A 17,753-nucleotide genomic window follows, 5' to 3' on the forward strand; every position below is an offset into this window, starting at 1 on the left:
TCTCTTTACGTAGTGAATCGACGTCCGATTGTTTCGCACAATCACTTTTGATGTGAATGATCTCCTTTTTTAGGAGGACTATGTCCTTTAGGAGGCTGGTTACATCCACGTGATCAAATGTTACGGGTGGAAGTCTATTAATGTTGCGGGCAACGAAAACAGGCAGAGTCGCTGGATCAGTTTCTTTGAGGATTTTTACAATATCTTGCAGGTTTCTTTTATTTTTGTTGTCACCTTTTCGTACTCCACGACGGGTGAGCGAGTTATCTGTTAAAATCGCCCTTGCACTGTCAATTTCTTCTTCGGTAAACTGGCCCTCACAAATTTGAAGCAAACTGACTTCGTCAATTACATCAATCTTACACTGAATATAGCATAAGAGTTCACTTATTACCACACGGCAACTACAATCGTTAGGCATTTTAGCCTAGGAAAATAGACTTTAAACACTTAAATTATATATAATACATTAAATTTAAGACAACTTAGTGCAAACGCGACCGTTCGTTGAGAGATCTCGCGCTACCCTCCGTATCGCGCTATCGTACGTATCGTGCGTCACGCGACATGCGCTACACAGATCAAAAAGTTTGAGACGATGTAATAAAAGTTTCACTTTAAAAAAGAGTGTGTGTACTTATGTACACGCGTTAGAAGTTATACTTCTTTGTCGTATGTAAAATACTAGAATATACAACTTGAACATAGTTATCAATTTTCATACCACCTAGGACTAACTTCATGCTGTTAAATTTAGGTGTCGGTGTGCGCGCGCATCGTAAACATTCACTCTCATCATTTTTCTCCATCGCACCAAAAGAAGTATAACTTTAATAAATAAATAAATAAATAAGTAAATAACACGTGCCCGATCGGCGACATATCGATGGGCGAAGTGCAGCTGCTGTGAGCGTCACGCTGAGACCGCAGCTCGTTACTGCCTTCGAGCTGCCCGGTGAGCTTAACAGCTGCCAATAACTAGATAAATATATACTTAATATTATTGACTGATCAGTTGGCTTGGTTGGTAGTGGCCCTGCCTTCCAAGCTACAGGTAGTGGGTTCGATTCCCACCCGGGGCAAATATTTGTGTGATGAACATAGATGTTTGCCCTGTGTCTGGATGTTAATAACCTATTTATGTATTTACTAGATTTCCACCCGCGGCTTCGCCCGCGTTTGCAAAGGAAAATCCGCATAGTTCCCGTTCCCGTGGGATTTCCGGGATAAAAACTATCCTATGTTTTAATCCTACTTACCCTCTTTATGTGTGCTAAATTTTATTTTAATCGGTTCAGCAGTACTTGCGTGAAAGAGTAACAAACATACAAACACGTACACATACATCCATCCTCACAAATTTTTCGCATTTATAATATTAGTAGGACTAGTAGGATACTTAACTATATTCATTCACTTTGACAAGTGTCGCTTTCACATATTTTTATACAATTGTCACTTTGACATGTAATAATATGTCACTTTAACATATATAAGCGTCACTTTGTCAATTTTTGTCATACTATTGTAACTAATAACATTATGTCTGTAAATTTTTGTCATACTATTGTAACTAATAACATTATGTCTGTATGTACAGGTTGTGTGGACATGTGGACGGTGATCGGCGAACAAACGGAAACGCAACGCGAAGCGCACAGAGACATGGAAGGAACGCACGCGTATATGATACTCACACAGGACGATACCAGCATGGTGAGTGTAGTTTAGTTATGGGAATACAATTTATAATTGGTCTTGTTACTTCTTTATGAATCTGCATTGGATAGTTCAGATTGTTTAATCCATACTAATATTATAAATGCGAAAGTAACTTTGTCTGTCTGTCTGTTACTCAATCACGCCTAAACTACTGAACCAATTCTAATGAAATTTGGTATGGTGATATTTTGATACCCGAGAAAGGACATAGGCTACTTTTTATCCCGGGAAATATAATAAATAAACGTGGAACTAGGGAATTGTGGCCAAGCGTCGCCACGCCAGAAATAAGTATAACGTACGCTTATTGCGTGCACATAGATGTCTATGTTTCTAAACTATAGTATGGAAATGTTAGCAGTTTATTATTGTGACAACATTGTACTTTGTTCGATATTCTTTTATAAATGAGAACTTTAAGAATGAAACACGTCTTTTTTTATTTTATCTTTGTGAATGGTAGTGAAATACATATTATGAATTAGCCGTATTTACGCGTAGGTATCAGACATTTTATTTTTCAAACTAATAATTTTCCAATTTCACTAAATTTTTATGAAATTATCAATAATGTTCACAGATTCTACAAACGGGGCAGGAAATCAACGAAGTAGACAACTCTGGCTTTATGACGAACGCGCCGACAGTTTTTGCCGGAAATTTGGGAAATAACAAGTTTATGGTGCAAGTTACCACTGTGGCTATACGGCTTATTAGAAGTTTGTAACATTTATTATTATAGATAATTCTTGAAGGATATTTGGACCCTAAATTATTGATATTTTGAGCATAGAGAGAATGTCGAATGTTCGCGTGAATTTTAGAATTTATGGATTTTAGAGAAAGTGAAGTATATCTTAATTTTACCTCTTCAGCAAATGCGAGCTAAGCAAAACTTTAATTTACAATGTAAAATTGAATTACGGTACTAGATAGAAAAGGGCTGGATCATTTTGGGTATATTTTTGGAAAATGTTGTCAAAATTATTTTTGACTTTTCGTTAGTTATGCTTACTTTGGAAAATTTAAGTTAAAAGTCTTAAAATAAAGTATTATTTACCCAGATGGTGCGCTAATCCATTCCATATCAACTGGAGTGGACGGCACGAACTGCCATTTTTGTCAAATGATTTTTGACTTTTGTTATGGCTTGCTTACCTGAGCGAAATATTCAAAAATAAGACAAGAAATAATGAAAAATGCACATTTTATATCCAGATGGTGCGCTAATCCAGTCCATATCATTGGAATGGACAGCTCGATCAGCCATCACAGCGGACCCGTACTTGTGTGTGCTGTCTACTTGTGGGAGGGCTTTAGTACTGGCTCTAAGGGAAATGAGAGCTAAGGACGCTTTGGTAAATTTTTTTTAATATTTGGTTAGGGTTAGGGCTGTAGCAGTTTTGTTTTTAAATGAGGTTTTATTTCTTCATAGAAAAAATGATTGTATGTTTTCAAAATTAATTGCAAGCGTTTAAGCCAAATGTAAGATTTTACAATTACAATAAGAAGTTTGGCGATACGATAGTCATAGCATAAACAGTGTGGAAATTTTCGATTTATCCTGGAGGAAAAGTACTTGAAATACTGAAGATAGTGCTGAAAGCATTCCGTATATATATATCGATCCATACAATTTGTAACGATATAAAGAATAAAATAACAAATTTAAATTTTTTAAATTTTTTTGTTAGTTCGATTCCCTATATATCCCTACAGCCAAATCTTGGGGAAATCTTGTATAGCCCTACAGCCACTGTCTGTGACTGTACGGTCAAGCTATAGTGATGATTTTTGAATATTTTGACGTGACAACGTCTTATAATTCGATAGAGCCGCCTGCACGCACGAAAAAACATGACTCATGCGGCGTTACCTCGCTCTGAGGCGTTCCATGTAAGGCTTGAAGTGCGAGCGAGAGCGCGGAATGAGCGACAAAGAAGCACAATCGGACGTTGTCACGTTCAACTATCGTCAGTAAACCGACTTTACAGACAAGCAATTTTTTTTTGGTATACTCCAGTCAGCTCGTCTAGCGCCGACCCGGCAGGCGGTCCCGCACCGGCCGGGCGTGGTCCGCGCGGCGCCCTACCGCGACCTCAGCGGTCTGTTCGCGCAGAACTGCGCTCCTGTACAGGTATATAATAAAAAATAAAAATAAATATAAAATAAATCTTTATTTTGCCAAAAAACATTAACTTTACAAAAATATGTGCGCTGACTGATCTGTACTTATAATATTGTAAACAGGAAAAGTATGTAATTGTGTATGTATGTAAGGTTGTCTGGAAGAAATCGCTCCAAGCGATAAGACCGCCAATTGTACTTACTGTAAGTTATATTTAAGAGTTTGTATTTCTTGTTTTGTTATATTTTAGTGCAATAAAGTATTTATAAATAAATATATATAAATATAAATATGTATGTAAGGTTTTCACGCATAAACTACTGGACCGATTTTGATGAAATTTAACACAGACAATCTTTATTTATTTATTTTATTTATTATTCTTTATTGCATTGAAAGTACATAATATAACAAAGACAAGAAACAGCAAAGGGTGGCCTTATCGCTAAGCAGCGATCTCTACCAGGCAACCCAAAAATCAGAGGAAATTTAACAATATAAAGTGGGTGAATAAGGCAATACTACCACATTGAAAATGTACAAAATAGATGAACATATACAAAGCAAACATAAGTAATTAACTACTTACTAACTCTTTAGACCCTGAGAAAGAACATAGGCTACCTTTTATTGAGAAATATGTACCACGGACGAAGCCGGGACGGACCGGTAGTTATTAATATTACAGAAATGTAATTGTGTTTTAGATAGATTTTTCAGTTTTCTCACTTTTCACATACATTATAGCATCCGTCATATAATTTTTAGATCCTGGATTTATTTTACAAATTAGCAATTGTTTTATCAATTTCATTAAAATACCCTCATTAATTCCAATAAATTTATAACTAGGTGAAAGGTGAGTTTTCTGGCAAAGTGAACAAGAACGTGAAAGCCGAAGGTCTGAAGCCGGGCGTGGTGTATGAACTCAATGATGATGAGCTGCTGTATGGAGGTGATCAGACACCGGCTTCTATGGCTAGCGTGAGTATGAAAATTTAATTTTACTCACTACCCTTTTTAATTTAATATTGATTTTGTTATAAAACTTACCGTTGAAAATCACGAAAAATCCTATTTTTGACCATTGATCTTCGATTTTTTGCCATGTACAGGAATGCCGTGAAATTTCAATAGTTTATTTTTAATTAGATTGTTAACAAATTCGTTATAAAAATGTCATAAACCTATTTCAATTAGTATCGATAACGCATTATTATCTTTGGCGTTAAATTTGATATTTTTAATTTTTATGGCATTCAAATGCTTTTTTTATAAATATAAAAAGATATAGAATATTCACGTCAGCCTCGGCATAACGGAAGATGCGGGTTTGAATCCCGACGTGTGATGGAATTTTTTGAAGTGAAACTTCTTAAGGCGCGGGTAAAATTTCTAGGTCGCGTCATGGCAATACCGTCACGTCATGGATTAAGGTTGCGATTTTGGTATCTTTGAATCTTGCCAAAGAAGTTTAATTTCTGACACGTGTGGTCGATACACACGCTCTTTTCTATTGCATCTGCGAGTTCCAAGGTCAACCTGTTCCTTTTTTTTTAACGTTGGGAAATGCTTTTACGCATCCCCCTCTACAGTTTTGCTGTATGAGGGGGTATGTGGGACTCGCAAGAAGCCATACCCACTAAAACCCAACGGTGGCCACCGTTCACCTTCGGCGACAGGGGTTAACAGTTAGGGCAGGAAAGGTCGACCTGTTCCTGCCCTAATTTGAAATATTTACTCCATTCCACAGATAATGTTAGCGGAACAATCGAAAAACCCTGGCGTGCCCCGTCGAGTTTCACGTTGGTGGAAGAAACAGCTCGCCGAGGTCAAGCCGACCTACTGGCTCTTTGTGCTGAGGGATAACGGCAATTTGGAGATCTATTCCCTGCCAGAGATGAAACTGAGCTTCCTGGTGCGAGATGTGTGTGCTGGACATCGGGTGAGTTGGAGCTAGCGCACAAGAGCAACTTTTGTCTCGGCAACTATTTAGTCTCTCCCATCAACTCTATAGGAAGTTGCGTCGCTACGTGCGCGCACTTAGATTAGCTTATGAGAGATTTTAAACGTTGATGGAAAAACGAAAAAATGACTATATTAAATATACATCTATACATATAATAAATCTGTAGAAGGGTCAATTCTGTACATTGAAAATATTGAAAAAATAAATAGCAGGGGGTGTTACTGGATCGATACCAAACCCAAATATGTGTTTAAAAAATTTTTTGTCTGTCTGTCTGTCTGTATGTGAAGACATCACGTGAAAACTAACAGTTCGATTTGGATGAAACTTGGTATAATTATACCTTATTATCCTGGGCGTAAAATAGGATACTTTTTATCCTGGAAAAATACGTAGAAAAAAAATTATCTTAATTTTTCAGTTTTATCCATAGACATTGTTCTGTAGAACCGCGTACACACGTTGCGTATTATTATAGGTCGAGCCGTATTTGGTCTTTATAATAGATATTTATAAGATGTCATCGTCAGAGTCAAAATGGAGAAATAAACCATCCACGCGAAGACCGACATCCGCGCGGACGGAGTCGCGGGCGGAAGCTAGTCTATACTAATATTATAAAGCTGAAGAGTTTGTTTGTTTGAACGCGCTTATCTCGGGAACTACTGGTCCGATTAAAAAAATTATTTCAGTCAAGTCAGCTATCGAGGAAGGTTATAGTCTAAATATCATCACGCTACGACCAACAGGAGTGGAGCAACGCGAGTGAAACCGCGGGGAACAGCTAGTAAAAAATATATATGAGTACGAACAGAATTGTGAAAATCTTTATACCTTTTATGTATGTAACTATGTACTTTCCGTATTAATTTTAAAGGAGAATGGCGAACTCCCATAGGACTTTGGGCCTGATCGTTACACTGATGATTTATGTGGGGTTAAATAGATAAAAATATACAGATTCTATAAATATAACAATTAAAGTTCTGTTCTATGGGATAGCAGAGATATTGAGCATGTAACGTCACTAAAATTGAGGTTAGGTTTGCTCGAGTTCAATGAATAGCTTTGTTTCTTTCTAAGTAGAGGTAAGTTTATATCCTATAATATATATTATTTAGATAAAGAGTGTAACAGAAGAACAGTTAGGTAATAGAGATATTGGATCGAACTTTTATTCTTTTAGAGTACCTACCAAAACATCGTAGGTACTTATATATAAAATAAAACACGTTTTTTCATAAATCGTTTATTCATCATTATCATCATAAACAATTAACACATCATCCAGAAACTGTGCTGGCGGCATTAAATCTGGTTGATACCTTGCCCAGCTAAGGTACCATATTATGGACATAACGTGACAGCAGCAACCTACAGTTCTTCTTCTTCTACTAAACAATTACAATAATAGACTGTTATTGCTTCCCTTCCCATGAGAGCACTGTCGACTAAAATATAAGTAAAATAAGTTTTACTACTTCTATGCCTGGATTGAATGCGACCTCTTAAAAGCGATGTAGTACTTCATGTCGACAGTGCTCTCTGTATGTCGCTGTCTGATTCACGGCACACTTCTATAACATATTTGCCATCGTTTCTTATGTGCTCACCATAATAGGACCTTGCTTGCTTAATTTGATATGAACCTAAGGAAACCAACTGCATTGTCATCTTCATGATTTTCAATCCTCAAAGAATCATTTGCAAGTTTCCAGCATGCATCAAATAATATGTGATCAGAGTGAGTGATCTACAAATAAAGAATTAATATTACACTTGGACAAAAGAAAGTGAATATATATAAATCTCGTGTCGCAATGTTTGTCCTCAATGGACTCCTAAACCACTTAACCGATTATAATAAAATTCGCACAACTTGTGGAGTTCGATCCAACTTGAGAGATAGGATAGTTTAAACATGTAGGTACCACGGGCGAAGCCGGGGTGAACCGCTAGTATATAATTATATAAAACAATGTGTGTTTACATTTTTGTTTGATTTCAATAGCTAGTACTAAATACCTTAGATAATACTAATCCACTAACCGTTAGAGGAGCAGCCCACCCTTGTATAATTGATAATATTGCGTTATCTTGTAACAAATGCATACGTATAGCATTGTTACGATTAGCATTAATACCACAGTTGATGCAGTTCATATTTGTAAATGAAAAATCGGATGCAAAGTCGGTGTCCAGGTAGGGTAGCAGTAGTGAGTCGTAAAGGCAGGTAATCAAAGTCCGGTGTGCAAGCGTTGGTTGGTAGTAATAACAGAGATTGTCAGTGTCCGTAATACGTAGCGAAAGTCGATAAAGATGAAGAAAATAAGTTAACCACAAGCACAAAGTCGAATGTAACGTAACGAAAAACCTCAATCAAATGTCAAAAGTCAAACGACAAACATGACATTGTAATTAAAATTGAAGCGGCCAGCTACATTTCAGAAATACCTATTCTTACAAAGTGCGGCCGCCATGAGTAAAAATGTATAGAATTACGGATTACCTAAATAAATAGCGTGCTAAAAAGTTAAAAATAAAATATGTAACGCAGTCAACTTATATTTCTGATTCATAAAGCATTTGAATTTTGTATAAAACTAAAAATGAAAATAAATATTCATTCGTTTTAATCGATATATCGACTATTTTACTCCTGACAGCACTGACAATCTTTGCTTGATAAGACCGGTAGTCATAGAAATCTAAATAACAATGCCGTTAGTGAACATATTATCTTTTTTTTCAAACATTTGTTTTCCCATAGAATCAGAAGTCAATATTTTACCAAGAATTATTAAAAATAACATAATGAATTTTAAATTTATTATCATTTCTGTAAGGCCTTATTTATGTTAGGCCCAGTTTCGCCATTCTCCTTTCAATTAACATAGGAATAGGAAACGAATCGAATAATGTCACATACTTACGATAGTTTTTCCGTGCTAAATTATATAAAATTTTAGAGCCAGCGCGCACGAGCAACTTTGTCTCTGCAACTTTTTTGTCTCCGCAACTATTTTGTCTCTCCCACCCATGGAATAGTATGAAAGTGCGCGCACGTAGCGACGCAACTCCCCATACAAATTGATGGGAGAGACAAAATAGTTGCGGAGACAAAGTTGCTCGTGCGCGCTGGCTCTTAATGTTTGATTTTGTTTTTTGCCTTTTGTTGTTGGATTTTGGAAAATTTCAGTGATTGATTAGTTTTGATCTAATAAAAAAAAATACATCATTCTGCATTAAAACAAAGTCTTCCGACGTGTCTGTCAGTATATTGGCTATTTTTAATTTTTATTCTTTTTCTCCATTTATTAGCGTTCTCGTGGAGGGTTTGATAATTTGTTAAGTTTTATTATATATTCAAGTAGAAAATTGGCACAAAAATTGATGAATTGTTCGAGCGGTTCTCGAGTTTTACGCTTAGCAACATAGTTGGCGATTCGTTATTATTTCTATAGATATAATACGAAAATTCCAGATACTAGCGGACAGCTTAGAATCAGTTCCCATGCCGCTGAACGCCAATGATGAAGAGGAACTAACATCAGGTCACAGCACGCACGTGGAGCGTCTGCGGGAGCTGCTGGTGGTGGGGCTCGGCAACAAGGGCTCGCGGCCGCTGCTGCTGCTGCGGATGGACGACCAGCTGCTGGTCTACCAGGTGGGTGCTGTTCGTGATGGAGAGGATCTGCTGTGGTGGGGCTCGGCAACAAGGGCTCGCGGCCGCTGCTGCTGCTGCGGATGGACGACCAGCTGCTGGTCTACCAGGTGGGTGCTGTTCGTGATGGAGAGGATCTGCTGTGGTGGGGCTCGGCAACAAGGGCTCGCGGCCGCTGCTGCTGCTGCGGATGGACGACCAGCTGCTGGTCTACCAGGTGGGTGCTGTTCGTGATGGAGAGGATCTGCTGTGGTGGGGCTCGGCAACAAGGGCTCGCGGCCGCTGCTGCTGCTGCGGATGGACGACCAGCTGCTGGTCTACCAGGTGGGTGCTGTTCGTGATGGAGAGGATCTGCTGTGGTGGGGCTCGGCAACAAGGGCTCGCGGCCGCTGCTGCTGCTGCGGATGGACGACCAGCTGCTGGTCTACCAGGTGGGTGCTGTTCGTGATGGAGAGGATCTGCTGTGGTGGGGCTCGGCAACAAGGGCTCGCGGCCGCTGCTGCTGCTGCGGATGGACGACCAGCTGCTGGTCTACCAGGTGTTTATAATATATACTAGATTTCCGCCCGCGGCTTCGCCCGCGTTTTCAACGGAAAACCCGCATAGTCCTCGTTCCCGTGGGATTTCCGGATTAAAACCTATCCTATGTGTTAATCCAAGTCACCCTCTATATGAGTGCTAAATTTCATTGTAATCGATTCAGTAGTATTTGCGTGAAAGAGTAACAAACACACACCCTCACAAACTTTCGCATTTATAATATTAGTAGGACAAACGTGTCCTATGTGTCCTACATGTAAAACTGAAAGAATACAATAAGTTCGATTGGCCGAATCGGCCAGGCGTAAGCCCGGATTGGTGTAATAAACGCGTCACCATCGTCAACTACAAGTAATCATGATCATCAAATTTATCAAATCATATAATTCCATATTTGCCTCAATGGTGTTAACGAGGCTAGACAAAAATTTATATTCGCATTATCACATTGATGATCATACCTTCGTCGATTTAAACGCATAAATTACTGAAAAATTGAAATAGAAAATTAAAGAAGTTTTTTTGTCCGCGGTTGCTTTAAATTTGATTTTTGCACAGTACATGATTTGCTGTTACGTTGTTCACTTTTTATCGTATTTTGTATGCGATAATTGTTTTTTTTTTCTTTGAATAAACTCATAATATACGAGGTTAGTTTTCAATGACCAGCCAAAATTTAAAATTAAGATCTAGATATTAAACTAAAGGTACATTTGAAACATTATTGTCGAATAAAAAAAATCTTGTGTGGTTTTATGAAACTACGGTAAAAGTGAAACTTTTTTTCACACTATAGACATTTAACTAAAAATTATCGTATTTGTACGATAATCATTATCGTACGTATCGTGCGTCACGTGACATGCGCTACACAGACCAAAAAGTTTGAGACGATGTGATAAAAGTTTCGCTTTAAAATAAAAATAATAGCATTCATTTGAAAATGTCTTAAAAATTTCCTAAATCGTAAACACCGCAAGATTCAATGCACTTGCGTGCGTGCGCGCATCGCCAAATTTATGTGTGTGCTAACTTCTACCTATCTAGGTTGTTGAACTGAATTGTGCTTTTGTAATGTCCACGCGTTCGCTTTTTAGTGGCGGACAGGAATAAAATCTAATTTAAAAAAAAAAACGTTTTTTTTTTCATTAGATCTAAATTCTAAAATATTATCGATTCTGAACCATTTCTGAAAATTTTGCCGGTCATTGAAAACTAACCCTGTATACCTCCACAGGCGTACAAATACCCGCGCGGCAACCTAAAGCTCCGTTTCTCCCGCGTGGGCTGCTCCTTCCCGTTCGGTTACCGCGGGGCGCCGCTAGTGACTCCTGATGATGGATACGAAGCCGCAACCTTGAGGGAAAACGTGCGCTATTTGAGATATTTTGGTGAGTGGTGTGACGTGATGTGAAGGGATGTGGTGAGGTTTAAGGGTATGTGACATGACGTAATGTGACGTGATGTGGTGTAATGTGACGTGATGTGGTGTGATGTGACGTGATGTGACGTGACACGACGTGCCGTGACGTGGTGAGGTTTGAGGGGATGTGATGTAATGTGACGTGATGTGACGTGTTGTAACGTGACATTGCGTGGTAAGATTTTAATGGTTTTTACGAAATTTGATAAGTGAACCTGAAATGATGTTATTGACGTGACTTGATTTGATATGTATAACAGGAAATGATGTTATGTGACAGGATATGACGTGACGTGATTTGATATTATATGACGTTAAGTTGCTGGACAGAATATGAAAAGATATGATGTGACAGGACAGGATGTGAAAAGATATTTTGTAACAGCACGTGACGTGACGGGATTACATTTTTAGTTGCTTGACATGACCGACAGAACAAACATTTAAACAATTTTTTTGAAGTGAAACTTCTTTATCGGGGTTGGACAAAAATTTAGTGAAACATTTTTGCGTTACGCTGTAGGCGTGACATTTTTGCGTTACGCCAAAGGCGTGACATTTTTGCGTTACGCGCCAATTTTTTCTTATCCCTAAGTTTCACTTCTTACGTGTGTACTCTAGTACACGCACACATTTTTATTTTAAGTTCTTTTATTTTTACAATTCGATTTATAAATATATTCTTTCATATTTCCAGGTAACGTAGGCGGTTACAACGGCGTATTCATATGCGGGGAAACGCCATACTTTCTCATATTGAGTGGGCGTGGGGAACTGAGGTTACACCCGTTGAGTTTGGAAGAGGCACCTGTTGCTAGCTTCGCGTCGTTCAATAATACTAATTGTCCGCAAGGATTCTTGTATTTTAATACTAAGGTAAGTTATTAAAAAAAAACTAATTATTGATGATTTCAATTGATAAATATAATATTTTTAGGGGATAAGAAAAGAAAAGCAAGTTTAAGACAAAAATATTTATTTTAATCCATTGAGCCCCGAGCGGCCCGATCGGACCACGACACAATAGATTTTCTATTGTGTCTGTGATTCCGGGGGCTGAGTGAGCAAAAATTCGCTGATGTACAATAATTTTGGAATATGAAATGAAACATGTTCGTTACAGATATTATAATTTATTTAAATAAATGAGCATAAATTCGTCGAAATTTCAATAACAGATAAACATTTATTTTGTGAAAAACAAACAAATCATGAAAAAGCCCCGAGCAGTGCTCGTTGATATGGGTCAGGGTGACCGCAATCATAACACTTATACATTTGCAACCTTATTTATTTATTATTTATTCATCTTTGACTTACAGTACAAAACATACCAACATGCACAAAGATAATTATTTATACAACTATTACAAAGTAAAATAAGGTACAATTAGAGACAAACGATACAATATTAACATTAATTAGGTCCACTTCAGATTTAGCACGTAAGGATTTATTTAACAAATTGAGTGCATGTTCACGCAGTTGAAAGTTGTTTTCTGTTTTCTCTCCAACCAGTCTTCTTTTATTTCTATTGTTCTTCCAGAGTAGTATGGTACCAGAACCAACATGTCTGTATTGTAATTTTGTTTTTCTTTCTATTATTTTATGTTTTTTTAAATATTTTTTTATATTTTCAGGGCTCACTACGCATTAGCGTATTACCAACCCACCTTTCCTACGACGCTCCATGGGCAGTGCGTAAAGTGCCTTTACGAGAAACACCTCACGCAGTCACTTTTCATTTGGAGTCGAAGACTTATTGCTTAGTGTCGTCCGTGTCAACACCGACCACATCTTATTACAAATTTAACGGGGAAGATAAGGAAAAAAGCACGGAGAATAAGGGAGATAGGTAAGAAAAAAATGAGGGTAGTGAGAGCCTGTCGACAGTACAGTAAGAAAAAAAAAAGGATTTTTTTGTTTTAACAGTTTTAGAGAATATATTATACTGAACTATCAAGTAAAACGTTATAAATAACACTAACAATAATTACTAACAATAATTTTGTCATTGATGAAGTACAATTTTAAACTTTCGATGGGAGTGAAAGTATTTGAAATACTGGTGATAGATAGCTTTTGCTGAAACTTAAAAAATTCCTTTATTTTTAAGATGAAATAGAACTGCATACAAAGATTTATCGAAACTTACATGCTTTGACTAGGAATCTAACTAAAAATTAAATTTGTTATTTCATTCTTCAAATCGACAAAAAAGTTATTTTAATTGTGCACAGTTACCTATGGAATTCCTCCATAGTGTACACTACTATACTAATCTAACTACTTACAAATAATATTATTTTCATTTCCAGATTCCCTTACCCGATGCAAGAGAAATTTTCAGTGATGTTGTTTTCGCCGGTTTCATGGGAGGTTGTTCCCGGCAGTCGGGTGTCTTTGGAGGAATGGGAACATGTCACTTGCTTGAAAAATGTGTCGCTATCTTATGAGGGAACCACGTGAGTTGTTTTTGAGTATTCTTGAGGATTCTAGTTTTGCCTGTTTGTAGGTTTCCGTACCGAAAGGGTAAAACGGGACCCTATTACTGTCTGTCTGCCCGTCTCTAGGCTGTATCTCATAAACCGTGATAGCTAGACAGCTGAAATTTTCACAAATGATTTATTTCCGTTGCCGCTATAGCAGCAAATACTAAAAATAAAATAAAAATATATTAAGGACCCCCCATAGTACGGAGTTCTTCGTGCGCGAGTCCGACTCGCACTTGGCTGGTTTTATTTTTCTTGCCTGGAAGAGATGGCTACAAATAAACAATTTTATATTGATTTAAATTGATATAGACTGTTTTTAGTGTATGATAGTACATAGTCTTATAGGTCTTATAGGGATCTTGTCGAAAACCAGCGCCAGGCATATGCCTGGCACATGCTGAACTCGATCCTTTTTGGCGATACGGGGGCACTTTTATCTAACATTGTTTTATTTTTTGTTTTTGTATTGTTTATTCATTTCTTTTTTGTAATTCTTTTTTATGCTTTTACTGTATTGTGTCTCACTATTTTGCCAAATAAACATTTTTTCTTTCTTTCTTTCTTTCTTTAGTCATAAAGTTTCTTTATGCATACAATAATCACACACGGCACGATCTGGCCCCATACTAAGCTTACGCTTGTGTTATGGAAACGAGATAGCTGATAAACATACATGTTTAATTTTAAATAAATACTTATATAGATAATTCGAATTTAATTTCGACGTGAGCATACCAGATACATGTTATTTCTTTTGTCATTTATTTTTATAATGTATTTCATTATAATTTTACTCAGGTCCGGTCGTCGCGGTTACATTGCTATTGGTACTAATTATAATTATGGAGAAGACATCACTTCTAGAGGAAGAGTGAGTTTATTTATAATAAATTTTTTAATGAATATTCTAGTTTTTTAATTCAGAGGTCTATTGCACAATGTATACGTATTGAATAATTTTTATTTACTAAAATTATCAAATATCTGTGTGAAAATGACTAAAAATAATTTCTAATTGGACATGAAATGTGACAGTTCACTAACACTTTACTAATTTTAGCAATAGATGGCAGCATTACATACGTTTTATATTATACATTTTCGCAGCAGATAACTGCTTATTTATTTATTTATTTGAAAATATATAATGTATTTCAACAAAACATAATATATGTTTTTTTATTACCAGATACTAATCTACGACATTATCGACGTGGTCCCTGAACCAGGGCAGCCATTAACGAAGAATAGATTTAAAGAAATATACGCTAAGGAACAAAAAGGGCCCGTGACTGCGCTCACGCAAGTTCTGGGGTATCTCATATCGGCTGTTGGACAGAAGGTGAGATTTTGTTTATATATAACTAGCTTTCCGCCTGCGGCTTCGCCCGCGTTTTCAAAAAAAAAACCCGCACATTTCCCGTTCCCGTGGGATTTCCTGGATAAAACCTAGTCTATATTACTCGTGGATAATGTAGTTTTCGAATGGTGAAAGAATTTTTAAAATCGGTTCAGCAGTTTATGGGGCTATTCATTACAATGAAACAAACAAACAATTATTAATATGACAATTTATTTTTTTATATTATGTCATCATGATTTAAGAAATAATTTAGATTTCGTATAGATTTTTGGTCTATCCTTAAATAAATTCAAATTTATAAAACTTAGATTTTGATGCTGTAAAACTAATTATTAAATCTATTTTTACTTCTAGATCTACATCTGGCAGCTCAAAGACAACGATCTAGTGGGTGTTGCGTTCATAGACACACAGATATACGTACACAGAATGTTAGCTGTTAAGAACTTGATTTTAGTGGCCGATGTTTATAAGTCAATATCTCTATTGAGGTATCAAGACCAACATAGAACGTTGTCTCTGGTTTCGCGGGACTTTAGGACAGCGCAGGTGAGATGATAGAGTCTATGGTTTGGAATTTCTGGTAGTGTCTATGGTGTTTTATAATTTACGTAAAATTAATTGTTTTAAGAGACGTTTTTTTTTTTAAATTCTGATCTCCGTGTTTTTTAGGACCGCTTTTTAAGGTAGGAAATAATAGAGTTAGGAAGAGAAGTTTTGATAAACTGGTATTTCATAATAAACTATGAATAATAGATTCCATTATTTGTTTGAATTAAATTTGCGTGAATTAAGAGCCATTAAAAAAAGAGGTGTAAAAATATCTCTTAGGAGTTTTTCGAATTTTTTTCTGAGTATTTGAATGAGCACGAAACAGTCAATAAATTGTTACATTAATTTTTAAATCATTTATTTTCAATTATTACATTGTGTTTGACAGATATATGACATGGAATTCATGGTGGACAACACTAGTCTTGGTTTCCTGGTCAGCGAAGTGGAAGGGAATCTAGCGTTGTTTATGTACCAGCCACAAGCTAGAGAGAGTTATGGAGGTAAAATTTTAACCTTACACATGTACATGTGTGTATCTTAATATATATAAATCTCGTGTCACAATGTTTGTCCTCAATGGACTCCTAAACCACTTAACCGATTATAATAAAATTCGCACACCATGTGCAGTTCGATCCAACTTGAGAGATAGGATAGTTTAAATCTCAAATCGTTTTAGAGAAAGTCGGGCGGTAAGCTAGTGATAGTATATATATAAATATCTTGATAGATAACATATTTTTACTTAATATTAAAATAAAGATGGAAAGTCTGTAGTTCTTCGATTAAAATGAAATGTGGTACAGATTTGAATAGAGAGATACTTTGAGACCTAAGAGAAGACGTAGCATATGTTCTATCCCGGAAATCCCGGATGGGAACTATGCGGCGTATTTATATAATGTACTAGCTTTCCGCCGGCGGCTCCGCCCGCGGTTTCAAAGAAAATCTCGCATAGTTCCCGTACCCGTGGGATTTCCAGGATTGCGTCATTTTCCCGGGATAAAAAGTAGTCTATGTCCTTTCTCGGGTATCAAAATATCTCCATACCAAATTTCATGAAAATTGGTTCAGTAGTTTAGGCGTGATTGAGTAACAGACAGAGACAGAGTTACTTTCGCATTTATAATATTACTAGCTTCCGCCCACGACTTTGTACGTGCATTCCCGTTTTTCCCCGTTCCCGCAAGAATTTCGGGAAATCCTTTCTTAGCGGATGCCTACGTCCTAACATCTACCTGCATGCCAAATTTCAGCCCGATACGTCCAGTGGTTTGGGCTGTGCGTTGATAGATCACTATATCAGTCACCTTTGAGTTTTATATATATAGAAGTATGTATGTATGTATGTATGTGTACAGGTCAGCGTCTGATCCGCAAGTGCGACTACCACCTGGGCCAGCAGGTACACGCCATGTTCCGTATCGCGGCTCGACCACAAACTAATGCACTTGTTAGTCAGAGAAGTGCCAATGAGCAGAGACGACATGTTACTGTTTTCAGTGAGTATACATTATATAGGGTATGTTGATAGACTCGGGAGGAATAGTACTATAAAATTAGATTATTATAAATTGAATTTGATATTTTTGGTTTTATGGCATTCGAATGCTGTATAAATATAAATTTATAAAGATCGATCGTGATCGATTTTTTTTTTCTTTATACATTTATAGATTATAAATTATAATTCTGATGAAAGGATGAATTCTTTTGTTTTTAAAAATAAATAGAATTAATTACCTTTTGAAAATTCACAACAAGATGTGCAGGATACAAACATGCTAAAAATTCTATAATAAATACTCGTCTTTTTCCTTTTTAAAATCGATACAAATTATGGTAAAGATTGTTTTTTTAAAGAATGGAAAAAAAGTCATGAGGCGGTACTCGA

General features: G+C 36.7%; 1 protein-coding gene across 1 annotated transcript in view; it reads left to right on the forward strand.

The window, feature by feature from the left end:
* Nucleotides 1-17,753, forward strand: part of LOC123703168 (cleavage and polyadenylation specificity factor subunit 1) — a 30,291-nt gene that overhangs the window by 10,048 nt on the left and 2,490 nt on the right. The window contains exons 11-26 of the mRNA XM_045651079.1: nt 1,601-1,716; nt 2,303-2,441; nt 2,941-3,080; nt 3,746-3,859; nt 4,703-4,834; nt 5,604-5,795; nt 9,304-9,486; nt 11,261-11,414; nt 12,144-12,322; nt 13,087-13,301; nt 13,765-13,911; nt 14,740-14,812; nt 15,131-15,283; nt 15,659-15,853; nt 16,245-16,359; nt 17,221-17,361. Coding sequence (XP_045507035.1) covers nt 1,601-1,716; nt 2,303-2,441; nt 2,941-3,080; nt 3,746-3,859; nt 4,703-4,834; nt 5,604-5,795; nt 9,304-9,486; nt 11,261-11,414; nt 12,144-12,322; nt 13,087-13,301; nt 13,765-13,911; nt 14,740-14,812; nt 15,131-15,283; nt 15,659-15,853; nt 16,245-16,359; nt 17,221-17,361 — 2,388 coding nt within the window. The remainder of the gene's footprint in view (nt 1-1,600; nt 1,717-2,302; nt 2,442-2,940; nt 3,081-3,745; nt 3,860-4,702; nt 4,835-5,603; nt 5,796-9,303; nt 9,487-11,260; nt 11,415-12,143; nt 12,323-13,086; nt 13,302-13,764; nt 13,912-14,739; nt 14,813-15,130; nt 15,284-15,658; nt 15,854-16,244; nt 16,360-17,220; nt 17,362-17,753) is intronic.

The sequence above is a fragment of the Colias croceus genome, chromosome 25 (assembly GCF_905220415.1).
Source record: "Colias croceus chromosome 25, ilColCroc2.1".
NCBI lineage: Eukaryota > Metazoa > Arthropoda > Insecta > Lepidoptera > Pieridae > Colias > Colias croceus.